Genomic DNA, 18,880 nt, shown 5'->3' with positions numbered 1-18,880 from the left:
GCTAATTAAGCTTCCCCGGTGAGAACAATGGACTGACTTCAGTTGTTTTGATAACAAGCTGCAATTTAAGCTGCCTTCCTCTTCTTGGATTCTTCTTGTGATTTCTAAATTTCAATGTTCATAGAAGCTGGTAATTTCTCATAGAGACATTAATATTTTCACAATCTTTTCAATATTTCTGAGTGCCAAAGCCTCAGGAAGTGTCACTGAGACAAATAGTATTCCAACAAAAATTTTAACTAGTTTTATTTATTCCAAACTATGCAGGAAAGAAAAGGTTGGGCGATTCAGTGTTGACACCTGGCGACCACAGAGCCATGTGGTTTTCTTGGTAGAATACGGGAGAGGTTTACCACTGCCATCTCCCACACAGCATAAGATGATGCCTTTTGGCACCTTCCTTCCTATATCGCGCCTGCTCAATATAAGGGTTTCCCATATTCTAGGAAACACACCAGCGGGGATTTGAACCAACAGCCTCCTGCTCTCTAGACAGGTTGCTTCTCCGCTGTGCCATTAGGTGGCTAAACAATGCAGAGACTTGAGTATTTGAAGGCACAGCTTCAGGAGAGTTTTAGGATAATGTTAAGTCTGGATGATAATCTGCCAGAAGAAAAGATTGTGCTTTAACTAACTACAAAAGGCTTCCCTTGGAGAATTTCCATGCTCTTCAGGCAACACAGCTAGAAAGTTCTAAGAAGCTCTAGAAATGTCCATATGCGGCTCTGCACAGGTGCGCATCTCCCATACATGTGACTAAACAGAGAACACAATATCATCCCCCCCCCGATCCAAAGTCAGTTTTGTGACCTTCTTGAATGCTGTAAACCATGGATGAGCAATGTACTTTGAAGGGATTGGGAAAGCTATGAAGCTTGGGCAGCTTCATAGACCTCTAATCCCTTGATCTATGAATGATTTCCTTTCCCCATTTTTTTAATTAAAAGGGAGTTTAGACATGATGGTACAGACCCAAATCAGGTCCTGCTGAATATATGTAAAGCTGTAAAGAGAGACAGAAAGCACAGCACTGTGAATCTGATCTGAAAATCCCTATTTGTCCACTTTAAGAGGAATAGTAACCCAAAGGAAAATGGCATCTAAGACTATGCCCCAAAGAGCATTAGGTTTTTGGGCTTGTGATACTTTACTGGGACAGAAAGTAAAAGACAGCTAGTTCAACATGCTTGTGACTATAAGGTCATTCACACAAGCAGCCCTACCTGGTTAGAGAACATAGAGAAACATAGAGACAAACACAGAGAAAGATGCTGCTTATGCAATAAGCACCCATGTATAGCTGTCAAGGCTATAGGAATAGAGCTGCCTCTCCATAAGCTTTGTGGAATGGCATTTTTATATTGGATGTGGGGGCTATTTGGTGACTTTTTACCACCCACTGAACAATGCAAGTGAGGATTTTTATTATTAATTGTTATCATTCATGTAATAGGAGAGTGCTCTTGCTGCTTGCACTGTTACCGGGTTTGCAGACTCTATGGGACCAAGGGGGTAAGAAAGTAAAAGGAAAGTAAAAACTGATCATCTACTCTTCTATTTCTTCCTCCCGAAAGGCCCACTCTTTCCTCTCCATTTCTTCCATCATCCTCCTCCTCTTTGCAATGTGTGCAGCATCATTCAGTGGAGGAAGGGTTGCCTCCCAGGCGCGTTTTTCTCGGGCTCGTTCAATCACCTCTACTTCTGCCTGAGTTGCGGGAAGTCCCCGACCTTCAAAGTGCAAGAAATAATAAAATGAAAGAGCCAAAAGAGCTTATTTTTAGGAATGTTGTTTTAACTGCCAAAACAAAATGCAACATTCTATTGTAGCTGAGAGGCTGGATGTTGAAAAGCACAAGTAAATACTTTGGAAAGGATCAAAGAGAGCTTGTTTTTAAAAATATGACTAAAAACAGCAAGCACAGTGGTCCTCATTACAGTAACTGATTATGGTGGGAAACAGAAAATCAATTAATGGATTCAGTCAGCAAGGACAATGAGAAGACAGATGAGTTCCCTTTGTGCCCTATCAGATCTGGGTATGGTAGAGAAAACCTTGTCACTGTAGAGAGGAAAAAGGGAACAGGAACTCAAAACCAAACCAAACCAAACTGGGTGGGACCTCCTCTCATGGAAGGTCAAAAGTCTGCAATGACTGACATAGCCCTGACTGTGGAGCAAGTGAGAAGAGTAACTCACCTTAGGATACTGTTCCCCACTAGGGGAGAAGACTCAGATTTTCTCTGCAAAATTTACTCACTAAAATAGGAGGCACAGTGGCACAGCGGGAAAATACTTGACTAATAAGCAGAAGGTTACCGGTTCGAATCCCTGCTGGTACTAAATTGGGCAGCAGAGATACAGGAAGATGCTGAAAGGCATCATCTCATACTGCACGGGAGGAGGTGATGGGAAACCCCTCCTGTATTCTGCCAAAGAAAACCACAGGGCTCTGTGGGCACCAGGAGTCAATATCAACTCGACGGCACACTTTCCAACACTATGGTCGCAAGCCAACTAAAAGGAGTGCTTAAGCCCCACTGAAACCATTCGTACAATATAGTTCATTTCATTAACCACTCCCTGAGACAGGACTCTTAACAAGCACGTGTGTTCTCCATGAGGAGTAAGAAACCTGAAAACGGCTAGTAAGTTAAATTGATAGCCAAAAGCCAATCTGCTTGTCCTGCTGTGATGAAACTGCTAGAATCTTGCTGTTACAACTGTCTCAAATGCTCTGGTATTAGATTTGAGAACTAATGGAGATCACGTCTTCTATGGAAGCCTAAGACATAGCAATGCAGTGTCAGGATCAGTGTTCCCTGTAACAGGAATTCCCAGATGTTGCTCACTACAACTCCCATCGCCCCCCATTGCATCATCATTGCAGCTTGGGATGATGGGAGTTGTAGTCAACAACATCTGGGAATCCCTGTTACAGGAAACACTGGTCATTACCTGGAATAAGAGTAACCTCTCACATGCAGAAAACCATTCCCCCACTCCATGGAAGACAGAACAATCCTTTATATAATCAACACTTTGTTCTACTCACCCCACGTCAGAGTGGCAAGGGTCAGTAATTCAGGTATTGAACCTGAAGGCACTACATATTCAGGGCTATAAGGATCTGTCTGAGCTTCACCATCCCGGTAATCTGTTTGCGTGCCCACCGTTCGTGAAATGAGATAGGCTGGCTTGTCCCTGGGTATCATTTGGTATGGTTCAGACCTAAGAGGTAAATAAGAGTCAAACAATAGCTTTCAAAATATGTTAACATATTTCAAATTAAGTACAGATTAAATTTATCTCATCTTATAATTCTGACTTATTTTGGCCAACTTCCTAACTAAGGTTGAATGTGCAGTATTATGAGGTGTATGTACCCTTGAAGGGGAAGGTACTACTTACTCAGCTACAGCAATTGCTCTGGGGACTTGCATTAGAGGACACACATTTTGCCATTCTCCCCTTCCATAGGGTTGCCATATTCAAGCTTCCCAAATCTGGGTGGCCTAATTTGCATATTGTGCAAATTATATGGCAACTAATTTGCATTTTTTATTTATTTGACAGATTTGTGAACTTTCCCCTCCTTCTCTGCCCTCCCATGTGATCGGATCCAGAGTAAAATCCAAGCAATCTGGGCAGCGCATTTGAAATCCATGTAAATCCAGGTGGAATTTAACAGCTGGATGGAAGAACCAAAATCCGAGGGCTACCCTAAATTCTGGGGGACATGGCAACCCTACCCTTCCACCCAAAGCTATGTCCCTGAGGGTTGTGCAGGGACGTATTCTCAGATGGTGCAGGGGACTTCCAGGGGAAGCGGAGATCGGTGAAATTCAACACCCCAAACCCTTGCAAGCACTGGTTGCTTTTTTGCTTTGATTGCTTATTACATTTATATCCCACTTTTCTTCCAAGGAGCCCAGAGTGGTGTACTACATACTTAAATTTCTCTTCACAACAACCCTGTGAGGTAGGTTTGGCTGAGAGAGAAGTGACTGGCCCAGAGTCAACCAGCAAGTCTCATGGCTGAATGGGGATTTGAACTTGGGTCTCCCCGGTCCTAGTCCAGCACTCTAACCACTACACCACACTGGCTGGTGTTGCAGTAGTCAGGAAGCCATCTGCAGCATGGGCACTTCTTCCTCCAATGAACTCAGAATAGCACACATGCCTCCCTGCTTTAACTTCAAGAGGTAAGTTAGGATGAGAGAGTGTTAGCCCAAAGACACCCTGTTTGCTTATGGATGAGCACAAATTTGAACTCGGGTCTCTGTGGTCATAGTCGAACACTGAAGCCACTAAGCCACACTGACTCATGTTTTATTGGTGTTTGCCATATAACGTTTATGGCAATTACATGCTGTGAACTATTTTGGATGTTTGTATATGAAGAAAAGCAGCATAACAATTGTCTTAGATAAACAATTTCATTTTCCCATCACACACCATCCTTTCAAAATATGGGGAAATTATTATATTATATTATATTATTGTGTGTGTATATACATATGCACACAAGCACACACACACCTCTCATCCCTCCAACATGATACTGCTTGGGGCAGCTCACAAAGACAATAGTATCTAGTGTGCCTGAAAATCCCAATTTTGATAATCAAAGACAATAATCTGTTTCAAAGAGCAATTTTAAAGTGCAACAGATATTCAATACATGCATATCTTTGGGTTGCATAACACTAAAGGGCCAAATATAGTTTGGATGAAGCAAATGGGACGTTGGTCCCACAACTATTGATTGACATATCAGCCCAAGCTTATAAAAAGCGCTCCTGGTAACTGCCTCAACCTGAGTAACCAGAGAGTGTTTTGGATCCAGGAGCACTCCCAAGCTACATATTTGTTCTTACTGGGGGAGTGTTACCCCATCCGGAACAGGCAGATCTAAATCATCTCTCGAGTTCTGACCTCACACAGTCAGTACCTCCATCTTATTTTGGTTCAATTACAGTTTGTTATTCCAGCCCATTACCGCTTCCAGGCAGGCATTTAGGGAAGTAATGCCATTACCTGATGAAGCTGATATGGAGAAATAGATTTGAGTGCCATCAGCATATTGGTAACACCCTGCACCAAATCTCCGTATGATCTTTCCCATTGGCTTAAAAAGCACTGGAGACAGTATGGAGCCTCGTGGAACTCCAAACTCCATTAACTTCTGCTTTGCAGAGCAACAGTCTCCAAGCAACACCATCTGGAATCTGCCAGAGCTGGGAATGGAACCACTGTAAAACAGTGCCACCCAATCCCAACTCCCTCGGGCGACCCAGGGGGATACCAAAGTAAATGGTATCGAAAGCCGCCAAGAGATCCAAAAGTATCAACGAAGTTACAATCAAAGGCAAGGGTCAAGGAAACAAGTGGTAGGACGTAGAGTCCAATGCAGCTTGTCCACATCCTCAGGAGTCACAAATTGAAAGTGATCCAGTCTGATCCCATAAGAGGAGTTGCTCGACACCTCCCTAGAAGACTGCAATAAACTTGAAATCCAGATCGGCCTAAATAAGAGAGATTTTATCTGCAAAAAAGTCATTTAAAACATCACAGTGGGTGATCAAAGGTTCCAAATTCGAGTTCAAGGGGAAGGGGGCACATACTAGCCCTCTCACAACCCTAGACAACTCCGCTAGACATGAACTTGCAGAAACAATGCGGGCAGAAAAGAACCGCTTCTTTGCCACCCATATTGTCAGAGCACAGATCTTCAAATGTGCTCTGTGTTGTAATCTGTTGGATTCACTTAGAGTCTTCCTGCACTTGTGCTCTAGTCATCTACCTAGCTGCTTCAGCTTCTTCTGAATACCATGGTGCTAATTTTGAAGCAGTTCGGAGAAGACGCCTAGTAGCAATTGTGTCTACCGCTCTAGTGAGTTTGTTATTCCATGTTTGTACAGAGCATTGACAGAATCAGCAGAGCCAATTCAAAACCCTTCCAAGCCTTCTTGGAATCCGACTGGATCCAATAACCTTCTTGGGTGGACCAGCCTAATAGGTCCTTCACCTCTGCAGAGGTGGGTTGTAGCTGAAGACCTACCTAAACCAGATGATGGTCCATTCATGGCAAAGGGAAAATAATTGGAGTCCCTACCCATGGAACACCACCCTTATCTGAGCAAAAGACGAAATCGAGTGTATGACCAGCATATTATGGGGACTCGGAGGTCTGCATGTCCCTCCCTACCCCCAAACAGCCCATATGTGAAAGTAAATGTTGTATTTTTGATACCTCTTTACTGTGAGAAAAATATTAGTCTGTGGCAGCCTGTTCTTGCATATCATTACTTACTTTGATATTGCATAAACAATGTTCAGTGGAATTGGCCTATGAAATGGGATAAAAGGTCTGAAAAAAACAGAAAGGTGTGATTAGGATAACCCAGTAGAACAAACAAGCAAGACATTTCCTGTTATCATAGCTCTCCAGGACTGTAAGTTTGTTATTAAGCATATTTCTTAACTACTCTTCGGTGTCTGAGTCTTTTCAGCTACTTCAAAAACAATATTCAATATCCACATATCTTGTTTTTTTTTTAAAAACACACATTAAGATGTCTAAGATACCAAAATGGATATGCTTAACTTTGGTCTCATTGCAAAAATGAGTGTTAATTCTGTTTCTTGACACCAAAGTAAGGCTTTTAAAAAATGTTTTTATTTATTATACTTCTATTCCACTCTTACAAGGGTTCCCATCCAGATTACTGATCAAGTCCACATCTGTTTAACTCCAGCAACAGTGTAGCATAAGGTACTTCCAGACCAAACACTGGGCCCTGACACCAGAACAACAAATATGATTCCTAAGACTTCCAAGTTTTTGTGATGTCAGGAAATGTTAGAGGTTTCAGCTATTCTGCATTAGATCAAAATGCAGGGCAGAATGTCACCCATGAGTCAGGGAGAAAGGTATGGCTCCTGCTCTCTCCCATTTCGCAGTACCACATGTTTTCATATTACAGCTTAAGCTCTCCCTTTGAGGGTCAGTTTGCATTTGACTCTCATAAAAGAATACTGAGAATCAATGTTCACATTATTTTTTTTTAATGTTTACTTTTCATGAAGGCTCAATTAATACAATCTCGAATTCTTCAACTCATAGTTTGGAGGATAATTCCACAAGCTCACATGCTCCCTCCTCTCCATGCATGTAGTTTCTCTGGCTGAATTCAGACATATAGCGGAACCACTAGTCCAGTGGACCCACGATTCCTCGCTCCCTGCAGAGAGGCAAGGGAGTTGGCTGTGCGGGCTTCCTTCTTTCCTGGACAGCCATGTAGCCAATAGGAGTCGGAGTGAGGGAGGGAGGACACAGAACAGAGAGGCAGGGGAGTTGGCTGTGTGGGCTTCTTCCTTTCCTGGACAGCCTGCACAGTCAATAGGAGTCGGCGCGAGGGAGGAGCTTCCTCTTTCAACTCCAGTTTGAGGCAAAGGATAACTGTAGCTCCCAGTTCGGACGTACATCAGGCACCACAGGAATACAGTTTATGGCAGCCAAACCAACTTAAAACCGAAGGTAACAACTGAAGTTGGGGAGGGAAACCGTGGGTCCATTTTTCTTGTTTAACCTTAATTGCCCAGGTCCGTACGTATAAGTTTCAGAACTGGAGGTGAAGGGACCTCCGGTTCTACTGTCTGAACCGTCCCTCTCTTTGTTTCCTCTAGTGCTAACCACAGTTTAGCGTGAAAGTGAATCAGCTAATGGGTGGGGCTGAGTGCTCTTGAACAGTCTGAGCACTGTGTGCCTGCACCGCATCGGCACCGACCTCTCCCCTACCTGCCAATTTTGCCGCTGCTGTCTTTGGGCCCGAGGCAGAGTGAGGGTGAGACTTTTTCTTTTTGTGCTTATTATGACCCTCAGAAGCCGGTCGTGGCTTTACAGGCAGAGGGTGGGCCATGGAAGCAGGTGTTCCACTGTGTGGCTCCACGAGGGTAGGTGGACCGCCCTAGGTCTATCTCACACCCGCCAGGGTTGCCAGCACAGAGGAGGCAGAGGGAGTCCCCAGGGGAGTCCCAAGCCCTCCTAGAGGTGTGTCCACCACCTCGACTACTGCTTCTCTCTCTGAAGTGTGTACAGGTTGACTGCCTGACTGAGCCATAACGTTTCCTGACAGAGCTTGTTCCCAGAGATATAGATGTAAGCGAGAGGCTCTATTACACCTCACTTGTTTCGAAAACTTTTGATAATGTGAGCAGGATGCAGCTGAATGAGATTCCCCTAGACAAATGAGGCATAAATTATGTCCATCCAAAGAAGGGAAGGCAGTCCTGCAGGTCAAGTAGCGTTTAAAGGCTATTTTACTGGCCATACAACAGAATTATTCACTGGGACATTTCCCTCAGAAGTGCAGGGGGAGAAACATGAACAAAAAGAATTACACAGAATGAGAAAGTAAGAAATATATGATGTGATGATGTAAGCCCTGCTTGTTTCCTGGAACCCTTAAGGACTACCACTGGAAGCAGTCCAAGAACAAATTCTAATGAAGACAATAGCAGCTGCATGCACCTTGGACTTAATCTCCAACTTAAAGAAACATTGTTTCACACACTCCCACTCTGTTTTCATCTTGCAAGAAATTACCACTGCACATATGCCCTTAACCAAGGCATCCAGAACCAAACCATGGGATTGAAACACTTCCTAATCTAGGAGTGATCTCTTCTTTGGTGTCTTAGGAATAGAAAAGAACTTATCCTTCCCATATATTTTGCCAACATGTGTATTTGGTCACTTTAACAGAGTATCTCTGTACTGATCATAATTAGCTATGGTCAGTCCTCACCGTTCAAAATACTTCCAGCGATTCCTTCCATCAACTTCTGGATCTTCATATTCAAGTCTGGGAATCTGAAGTGAGGGCTGAGACCTATAATGAAATGGCAAGCTGTAAAAATCATCACTGGATCTACATTTCAAGAAAGGCAGTATTCAGAATTTATACTACCCTTTCTTTTAAAAGGAGAGACTATTAGTTTTTCAACAGATAACTACAGAGAGAATAGCACAGGAGTGAGGGACTGGGGCCTCAACCTGTTTGTGGGCTTGCATGTTTAAGTTTGCTCTGGCTGAACCTCCTCTGAGGGGTTCTTCACACTCATCCCACCTTTGGTGCCTCATCAGTTGGTCAAGTCCTTCAGTCCCTTATAAGATTAGAATTGAAGAGCTAACAAGTATGGAAATTGCAAGTGAAGGCGGTTGCTTTAACTGTGTCACATATGCAATACAGACTGCCTTGGTCTTTCAGACTGATATTGAGCCGGGGAGGAATGTGTCCAGACAAAGGTCCAACAGGTACAACTTCCTCAATCACTTGCCAATCACACACACATGGTCTGATGCACCTCTATTACACTCCTAAACCATTTTCTAAGGAAAACTAAGTCACAATAAAAATAAACCACATTTTCAAAACACATATTCAACAGAAAGACACTTACATGGCGAGTTTCTGAAGAGCCTCACGGCGCTGCTGCGCCCTTCCTCTCCATCTTCGGTCAATGAATGCGGGAACTGGATTTTTTGCTTCTAGTAGTACAGAGTACGGTGGATAGTGAATCAGGTTACTAAACATGGCTTTAAATACTGGCATCTTTCTCTTTATTATGTGGAAGAAAGGTAGGAAAGGCAAATATTATAAGTAAATAAGAGGGAGAATAACATTAAAGCCAGATCTAAAACTTGTAGAAACACTACAGAACACATGTAGGGAAAGAAGGTAAATGTTTCAATACTCCAGAGTTTCCGAGTGTGTGTGTGTGTGTATGAAAATGCCAATGCCAAAAGGATAATTTTTGAATATTTGACAAAAAACACAGGAACTCTGAACTACAAGACTCATCTTATGTGACTGTAAGAGGATTTGGCATTCTTTACAAGACACAAGCAATTGTTCCTGGAAATAAAATTCTCACTCTGACAGTGCATAATGCATCCATAGGGAAATATAATCACTGCCAAGATTTAATGATGTAAACTGAAACTTTATCAATGAGCATTTTCAGGGCCTCTCAACAATTGCTACTTTCAGTCTTATACTATGAGGTCATTCACACAATCAAAAACTGTGCTTATGTGGGCTTGGAAGCTGTGTGTGCTCCCAAATTTCAGTTGTGTGGAAGCAAGGTAGGAGGAAAACCTGGGTAGAAGTGATTGTGTGGAAGCAAGGTAGGAGGAAAAGCTATCCAGGTTTATCTCTTACTTTGCTTCCACACAATCACTTCTACCCAGGTTTTCTTCCCACCTTGCTTCCACACAACCGAAAATTGGGAGTACACACAGCTCCGAAACCCACATAGAACAGAGTTGAATGACCTCTATAATTTGTACAAACAGCATAACAAGAGAAATGTGTCACGAGTCAGTAGCGATGGATAATTATTCACTAGCTGTATTCAAATTATATGTGATTATGTTAAAATCTTTATGTAACAATTTTATATAAGGAAATTCTATATTATACAAATTTTAAATATGTTCAGTGCTAATCAGGTTGGCCACCTTTGCTGTACAGAATGAGGTCTTGCTAGCATTGATCATAAATCAGTGGGCCAACAGAATGACATGCAAGAATGTATAAATGATATACTGTAAAGTTCTTACTGGCTGACATACTGCATAAGGTTCCATTGCATTTTAATCAAACAGCACGTAGTTGTGCAGTGGCACTCCTGTGCAAACACAGAAAATTGCAAACAGACAGAAAATTGCAAAACAAAAATGTGCAATGGACAACCATTATTTCTGATGGCCACCCATTGCACAACTCTGCAATTCATGCATTTGCACAAGAGCACTCTTGCACAACTGTGTGCATGTTTTGTTAAAATGCACATAGAATATTGTGCAGTATATCAGCCACTTACCTTAATACAGCAAGTCAATTTCAGATTTCAATTTTGAGCCACAGCCAGAGGCGCTCTTACCCCTGGACTTCAGGCCCGAAGTCCAGGGCCTCCACACCCCCTGGGGGCTCCCAAATCATCTTTAGTCTGTCCTGGGAGGTGTGGTTTGTGACCTCAAGAACCTATGTGTTTAAAAAAAAAAGATGCTTCGCTTGCAGTGGGGGGGTGGGGAGGGGCTTCCAAAGGCCTTTAGGTCTAGGCTCCAAAATTACCTAGGTGCACCTCTGGACACAGCCAGTGTATTTTTACTAAAAGGAAGAGAATGATTTTGTAAGAGCTGTTTCAGACGATAATCACCTACCAATTCATCATTCATTAGATGGGCCTGGACAGCTGCTTGTGCATGGTCTCTCTCACTTGATAACGTATATAATGGATCTAAAAATCACAGAACAAATAGAAAATCTTTCATATAATTTGGGAGGGAATATTAAACATGTGTATAACAGTTAATTAATTGTTTGTTTGTATTGGGCAGTTCATGGCCAATTTACAGTTTACAACATACAAAATATATTTAAAAAAACAAAAAACCAGACAGACTAAAATAACAGATTAAAACAGAAGATTATAAACAGCAGCAGAAATGCTTTCATTAAGATCAATACTCTGGAGAAACTTGCCTAAGTAAGATTGTCTTCATCACCCACCTAAAAGTAGGCAGTGGGATGGGGTTTTGCTCTTAGGCCATTCCAGATCCTGGGCACCACTGCTGAAAAGGCCTTCTCCTTGGTACTCACCTTCATATCCCAGATAGCAGGGGGACCCAAAGGAGTTTTGGGGAAGGCTTATATGAAGGTGACTCTTGATATCCTGGTTCTGGGCCATTTACAGCTTTAAAAGTCAAAGTTTCACATTTAACTGAGCCCAGAAGAAAACTGGTAACCAGTGAAGCTGGTGGAGAATTTATGTGATATGATCCAAAGGAGCAGCTCCTGCCAAAAGTCTTGGAACTGCATTCTGAACCAACCAAAGCTTTCAGACAATCTTCAAGGGCAGCCCCATATAACAGTAATCAAACCTGAAGGTGACAGGAACATGAATGACTGAGGCCAGATCTAATCTAAGGTAAGGACACATTAATGTATAAAACAAAGATGATAAAAAGTACTCCTGGCTGCTACCACTATCTGACATCCAACTGCACATCTAGTTCCAGGAATATTCTCAGACTGCAAACCCGCTGCTTCAGAGAGCATGTAGCTCTATCAAGAAAGGACTGAACACCTAATCCTGGATAATCAGAACCCCCAACTAACAGGGTTTCTGTCTTGTCTGGATTAAAACAAGACCTCCAGCCTCAGAGGCGCGATGCCTCTCAATACCAGTTGCAGGGGAGCAACAGCAAGAGAGAGGGAGTGCCCTCACTCCCTGCCTGTGAGCTTCCCAGAGGCATCTGGTGAGCCACTGTGTGAAACAGGATGCTGGACTAGATGGGCTTTGGGCCTGATCCAGCAGGGCTGTTCTTAAGTTTTCATGCTCATCCTTGATATTGGATCAGATTCTATAATGAACTAGCAACGCCTAGCACAGAATAAACATGCATATAACAAACTATGTTGTGTTTAAAATAACTTTTCGTATTTTTTATCAAGTAGATAAAAATAATAATCTCAACTTATGCTTGCAAAGGAAACCTTACCATTTGTTTGTGTGTTATATCACATCCTCCAATGTAAAACATTTTAAGGGCAATAAATTTGGTAGTCATGATACTATTGAGGGTTAAGGCTGTAATCAAATCTAATTTTTCTCAGACTTTCCCTGCTCTCTCTCCATAATTTGAATCATTTTTCATTTTTAAATATTCATGGATCTATCCTTGAACGTTTATTTGGTGCAGGGTGAGGAATTAAAATCATATTTTGCTTTATTTAAATAAAAATATCTAATCTATATTATTCCCTTGTTTTTTTCTTGGTTGATCTATCCAAATGATTCCACTCCCAAAATTAATGTTTGTCCTGCAAATTCATTCAGTACATCTGTTAGTTTATCAAAGAAGCATTTGTGATTGTTATTTGGCACATATTATATGAAGTCATGGGAATCATGACTCTCCACCCGCAGCACAGTACCTCCAGTGACGGTTGCTGGTGTATATCTCATGTTTCTTTTTAGACTGTGAGCCCTTTGGGGACAGGGAGCCATCTTATTATTTATTATTTCTCTGCGTAAACCGCCCTGAGCCATTTTTGGAAGGCGGTATAGAAATCTAATAAATAAATAATAAATAAATCACAACCCTGGACTCTATTACAAACCACTGGCTCACATGTTCCACAGCATTAGGGGACGGAACAAATGTGCATCGAAGGAGAGGGGAAATGATTTTTGCTGATCTCCCTCCCCTTCCTCTAAAAGTGCTGTTTGGCTGCCAGAAATACGTTCCTGCAGGCTCCACAACTCTGGCTGAGCTCCAAAGCAGTCTCTTGGGAGGATGTAACTCCTGTTCTGCCCTTCAAATGCTGCAAAACATGCGAGTCATTGTATGCAGATTCTAGCAGTGGACTACATTATATAATCAGTTACATCACAAAAAGAAACATTGGTACTTACCGTGAAGGGTTCTTTTTCAAGGTATAGGGAGCTTGTCCTCTAAACACTGGGTTATCAGCCACTGCATGCTCGGAGACAGGGCCAATTACAATTGAGCAGACTAGTTCCCATAGTTAGCTGTCAGTCAAGCCCCAGTTCCGGGACTGTCGTGAGAGAATAAACAAATTTTGGAAAAGGCAAAGTCAGAAATTAACAGATGCGAACAGTAAAGGTAACAGATAACAAACAGATTGACAAGAAAAAACTAGAGGATAGAGAAATCTCCAAACCTGGGAGTCGACCCCATCTCCCAATAACTTTGCCCCCCATCCACAGGAGGGCTGGACAACCTCCCTATACCTTGAAAAAGAACCCTTCACGGTAAATACCAATGTTTCTTTTTCCTCATTATAGGGAGGTCATATGCAAAACACTAGGACTTACCCAGGCTGAGAGACTTATGGAACGGGAGTGGATGGCCTAGGCCACCTGCTGAAGAATGGTGCGGCCCATGGCCTCTTGAGCAATATGAAAAGAAGAGATCTTACAATGTTTAATAAATGGCATGACAGACGCCCATGTAGCTGCTTTACAAATTTCTGACAGAGGTGCATGGGCCGTAAAGGCCACAGAAGAGGAAGCGCTTTTAGTAAAATGTGCTGTAATGCCTGCTAGAACAGGTAGGTGTAAAGATTAATAGGCAAGGCCGATAGTAGCCCTAAGCCACCTAGCCAGAGTCATCTTGGAAGCCTTGAAGCCTAGAGAAGAAGGCTGAAAGGAAATGAATAAGGTATCAGTTTGCCAAGAATTTTGGTACATTTAAGGTATATCTTGATAGCCCTGAGTATGTCTAGCAAGTGCCAAAGGTTTTCCCTAGGATGAGTGGGAGACGGGCAGAAAGACAGCAGAACCACCTCCTGCATCCTGTGAAAAGCTGAATTAACCTTTGGGGGGAAAGGTAGGATCTAGCATGAGCACTATGGAATCATTCTGGATGATGCAAAGCTCACTTCAGACAGAAAGAGCTGCCAATTCCGACACCCTCCTGGCCGAGGCGATAAGAAAAAAAACTTTGAAAGAGAACAACTTCAGGGATGCCAAAGAGAGAGGCTCAAGCAAACACTGAGTCAGAGCATTAAGGACCTTGTTTAAGTCCCATGAAGGGAATGTGTGAATGGGAAGGGGAGCTTTGTTAGCGGCCCCCCTTAGAAAATGTCATATGTGGGGATGTGGGGATGTGTGGGGCCGGGTAATCCTGGCATGGCCAAATCCAGAACAGATGCCAGGGCAGATACTTGGTGTCTCAAGGTACTGGAACAGGCCCATATCAAGGCCTGACTGAAGGAAGGCCAGAATTTCTAAGATGCTTGCGAAAGAAGGTTGGATGTGATGTGTGCTACTTCAGTGGGAGAAGGCCAACCAAGTAGCCTGATAGATCCTGGTAATGGAGTCTCTTCTGCATGCAAGGATAGTGTCTTGCACCTGTACAGAGTAAAACCTGAATGCTAGGGCCCTGCATTCAAGGTCCAGGCGTGAAGGTGCAGCTATTCTGGATCTGGGTGGAACAGTGGTCACTGAGACAGCAGGTCGGGACGCAGAGGAAGTTGCCAAGGAGAATGTTCTGACAAAGCTAGAAGGTTCGAAAACCAGAGCCAACAAGGTTTTCAAGGACAACCCTTGCCCTCTCCAACATGATCTTTCCGAAGACTAGACACAAGAATGTTATTAGTGTGGAAGCATACAGAAGACCAGGAGGCCAAGGAGAGCTAAGGGCATCCATCTGCTCTGCTTGGCTGCAATGGCAGTGAGTGTAGAATCTGGGAAGCTGAGCATTGTGAGGCAGAGCAAATAGATCTATTGCTGGCATCCCTAGAGCAGCTGAGATCTGAAAGAATACCTCCGGGTGAAGAGTCCATTCCGCTGGATCGACGGTATGTTGGCTCAGCCAATCAGCCTGAAGATTTGCTGAGCCACTGAGGTGCTCTGCTGAAATGGATCTTAGATTACAGTCTGCCCAGGCAAACAGAAGAGCCGAATCTCTCATGAGGGACCTTGATTTTGTGCCACCCTGATTGCTGATGTGGGCCTTTGCAGTTATGTTGTCGGTGCGGCCCAAGACATTGGTGCCCCGAAGCAGGTTCTGGAAGTGCAGAAGGGCTAGGCACGACACTCTCAATTTTAACCAGTTTATGTTGTCCTTGGATTTGTTCAGATTCCAGGTTCCTTGCATAAATTGATCCAGGCAGTGAGCCCCCCAACCTCTTGAGGCTCATGTCGGAGATGACCACAGTTCTGGTTGGTATTTCCACCCTCCTCCATGGCAGGGGACATTCACCATCAAAAGGAATCGCAAACCTTTGGGTAGAGGGATCAGTAGCTGTTTGTGATCCATGATGGCCTGTTGATATGGGATAATGTGCCACTGGAGAATTCTGGAGTGCCAACGTGACCGAAGAGTGCATTCTATGTAGGGTATCATGGATCCCATCACCTGTGCTAGAGTCATAAGATCCACCTGATTGGCATTCATGAGTGGTAAAAGCAACTGGGATAGATTCTGTTTGCGTTCCAGTGGAAGTGACACCATGGCCTCCAGCATGCTGAAAAGGGCCCCCAGATGCTGCAGGCTCTGAGAAGGCTCCAGGTGACCTTTTTGCATGTTGACAACGAATCCATGTTCCTGTAGGAGCTGCACCATCTTCCCAACATCCCTGATGACTTGATTCAAAGTTGATTGTATCAAAAGATCATCCAAGTACTGACAATCCATGTACCCTGTAGGCACACATGGGCGATCAGGGACACCATGATCTTGGCGAAGACACGGAGTGCCAACAAGAGGCTGACCGGCAGAGCCCAGTACTGGTAATGCCTTTGGTCATAAGTGAACCCCAGGAATCTCCTGTATGACGGATGGATGAGCACGTGCAGATAAGCCTCTGACAGGTCAATCGAGGCAAGGAACTCCCTGACCTGAGCTGCCTTGATAGATTTTAAGGATTCCATTCTAAAGGTCCTCTTCGTCACCAGCTGGTGAAAATAAAGAAGCCTGGACCCCACTGGGAGGCTGTCATGGCTTACGGTTCTGTTGTCCCGTAGAAGGGAAGCTGCAACCCTGCTGCTGTCTGGTATTCCGTCGCAGGAACTCCATTGTTGATACCAGGGAGGCCTGAAGGAACCCTGCCAATTATCTCTGTACTAATTGTACCTGTACTGGAAGCCAGTGGAGTGGCTGAATCCCCTATAGCAGGGATTCTCAATGTGTGGGTCCCCAGATTTTACTGGACTTCAGCTCCCATAATCCCCAACCCCAGTGGCCTTTGGTTGGGAATTATGGGAGTTGAAGTCCAATTACATCTGGGGACCCACACGTTGAGAATCCCTGCCCTATAGGGATGAAGATGTATTAAAGGATGTTCCCCTGAAGGGTCTACAGAATTCCCTTTTTCCAGAAGGCATGGCCTTTTTGTCCCTGGTTTCAACCAGGACGGGTTCTAAGGAATCCCTGAAGAGCTTAGAGCCCTTGAAAGGGGTGGCAGTCAGTGTTAACTTGGACTTGGAGTCCACATGCCAATTTTTTAGCCATAGCCCCCTACATACAGCAACCCTCAAGGCCATAGCACAGGAGGCAAACTGAATGCAGTCCAAACTGGAATCTGCCATCAGGGCTCCTGCCTTTTTGATCTTATTCATTCCCTTGCAGCTTGGTATTTACAGGGGGAATATACTTGACCAGATTCTTGGCCCAGAGAATGGTGGCCATTGCAAAGATGGAGTTCATAGTTGCGGCCCTAATCACTGTGGCCGATGCCTCGTGGCACCTCTGAAAAAGGTGGTCAGCTTTCTTGACTTCTGGCAACCAGAGTTGTTCATCCCTGGCCTTATTCATCAATGCCCGCAACACCACCTGGGCCACTGGGGCATCTATGGGAGGAACAGCTAGCAAAGACATTATTTCAGATGGAAGATTGGGGGGGGGGGGTTAGGAAATGGCAGAGATGGCTTTGTTAGCACCAGGGCCCCCATTCAGACATCATTACTTCCTTAAATAGAGCAGGAAAGGGCACAGTTGCAGTTGAACTAGAAGTTGACGGGAAAACCTCCTGGTCCAGGTTGGAAGCAGGCTGTGCATCACTATCGTTGCTGACATCCTTAATAAGCCTCTTGGCCTTTGAAAGCAGAACCTCAAATTCAGAAGTAGTGAAAAGGTGATTTGCCAGTGCTAGAACCACTCTGTCAGGAACTAGCAAGCTAGATGCCTGATCCCGTTTAATGTTGCTTTTTTGCGCCTTTTCCTCTTGGCCTCCAAAAAGCTCCCTGCATCAAGAGGCAGGGAAACAGGCACACTAGAGCCAGGTGGCAAAATGGCGGGTGGAACAATCAGGTGGTAAACGGTGCAGTCTGCATTGTTTGCAAACCACCTGTATGAGGATCTGCTCGCGTAGCCTGACTGCAGAGGGGAGAAAAGTTTAGCCTTTTTCTTTTTCTTTGGAGGGGCTCTCTCCTTTAAATATTTAGTTTTCCTTGCCACCTTTTTGTGCAGCTGGGGAGAGGCTCCGGGAACCACTGAGCAACAGAAACAGCCATAGAAGCCCCATCGTGCAGAGGAAAGGGGGGGGTGGACAGTTGGATAGGAAAGGGGCTGATGAATAGGATCCTTGCCCTTGGAATCGGACATAGATCCTTCGGAGAGGGAGCCCACCAAAATGTCCCCAACCTGGGAAACCTCTATGTTCAGAGGCAGTAAGGTGTTTGGGGTTGTTGTTTTTAAACAGACGACTCCCTTCTCACCCTTGCACACAGAGAAATAAGAAGGGAGAAAAAGAATGGAACTAGCCTGAATAAAGAGAATAATATGCGCTTTGAGCCAGAGCTCTTTCCAAGTGCTGCCAGTCTGGAGCAAGACAGAAACAGAACTGGGGCTTGACTGACAGCTAACTACAAGAACTAGCCTGTTCAATTTTAATTGGCCCTGTCTCAGAGCATGTGGTGGCCCTCCTTATACCGAGGAAAACATTACCATACTGTAACAGTAATATTGTAATAGTAATATATTATCATAAATCATTCAGTGCTCACTCCTCAAATAAAATTTTGATGATTTTTTTAACTTTAACATAGCTTCAATTACTATCCATCCTAGATTCTATAATTTCTATCACATTTGTGTTGAACATGTGATAGAAACAGGCCACTACTCCCTGTTATTTTGATGAGCCAAGCAGTGCTCCCTCTAACAGGGATTCCCCGGTCTTGTTGACTACAACTCCCATAACAGAGCCAAGTGCTGCTATAACTTGATGTTTGATAGATGTCTCTTGTTATGAAATGATATCCCACTCTTCATTCAGAAAATTAGAATGGAATGTTTTACGTTTAATCACATTTTCAGCCTATTGACATTAATGAAAAC

General features: G+C 43.8%; 1 protein-coding gene across 2 annotated transcripts in view; it reads right to left on the bottom strand.

The window, feature by feature from the left end:
- CFAP91 (cilia and flagella associated protein 91) overlaps nucleotides 1–18,880 on the bottom strand; it is a 77,743-nt gene that overhangs the window by 53,680 nt on the left and 5,183 nt on the right. The window contains exons 2-7 of one of the 2 annotated variants that reach the window (XM_053298520.1): nucleotides 11,231–11,307; nucleotides 9,466–9,623; nucleotides 8,811–8,894; nucleotides 6,314–6,370; nucleotides 3,053–3,228; nucleotides 1,551–1,728 (exon numbers count right to left, since the gene is read on the bottom strand). In XM_053298520.1, the coding sequence (XP_053154495.1) occupies nucleotides 1,551–1,728; nucleotides 3,053–3,228; nucleotides 6,314–6,370; nucleotides 8,811–8,894; nucleotides 9,466–9,623; nucleotides 11,231–11,307 (730 nt within the window). Of the gene's footprint in view, nucleotides 1–1,550; nucleotides 1,729–3,052; nucleotides 3,229–6,313; nucleotides 6,371–8,810; nucleotides 8,895–9,465; nucleotides 9,624–11,230; nucleotides 11,308–18,880 lie in introns of those variants that run through there. The other variant, XM_053298521.1, reaches the window with a different exon arrangement.

Source organism: Hemicordylus capensis, chromosome 2, assembly GCF_027244095.1.
Source record: "Hemicordylus capensis ecotype Gifberg chromosome 2, rHemCap1.1.pri, whole genome shotgun sequence".
Taxonomy (NCBI): domain Eukaryota; kingdom Metazoa; phylum Chordata; class Lepidosauria; order Squamata; family Cordylidae; genus Hemicordylus; species Hemicordylus capensis.
Note: the sequence above shows the minus strand (reverse complement) of the source record. Positions and strands in the feature narration are given on the sequence as shown.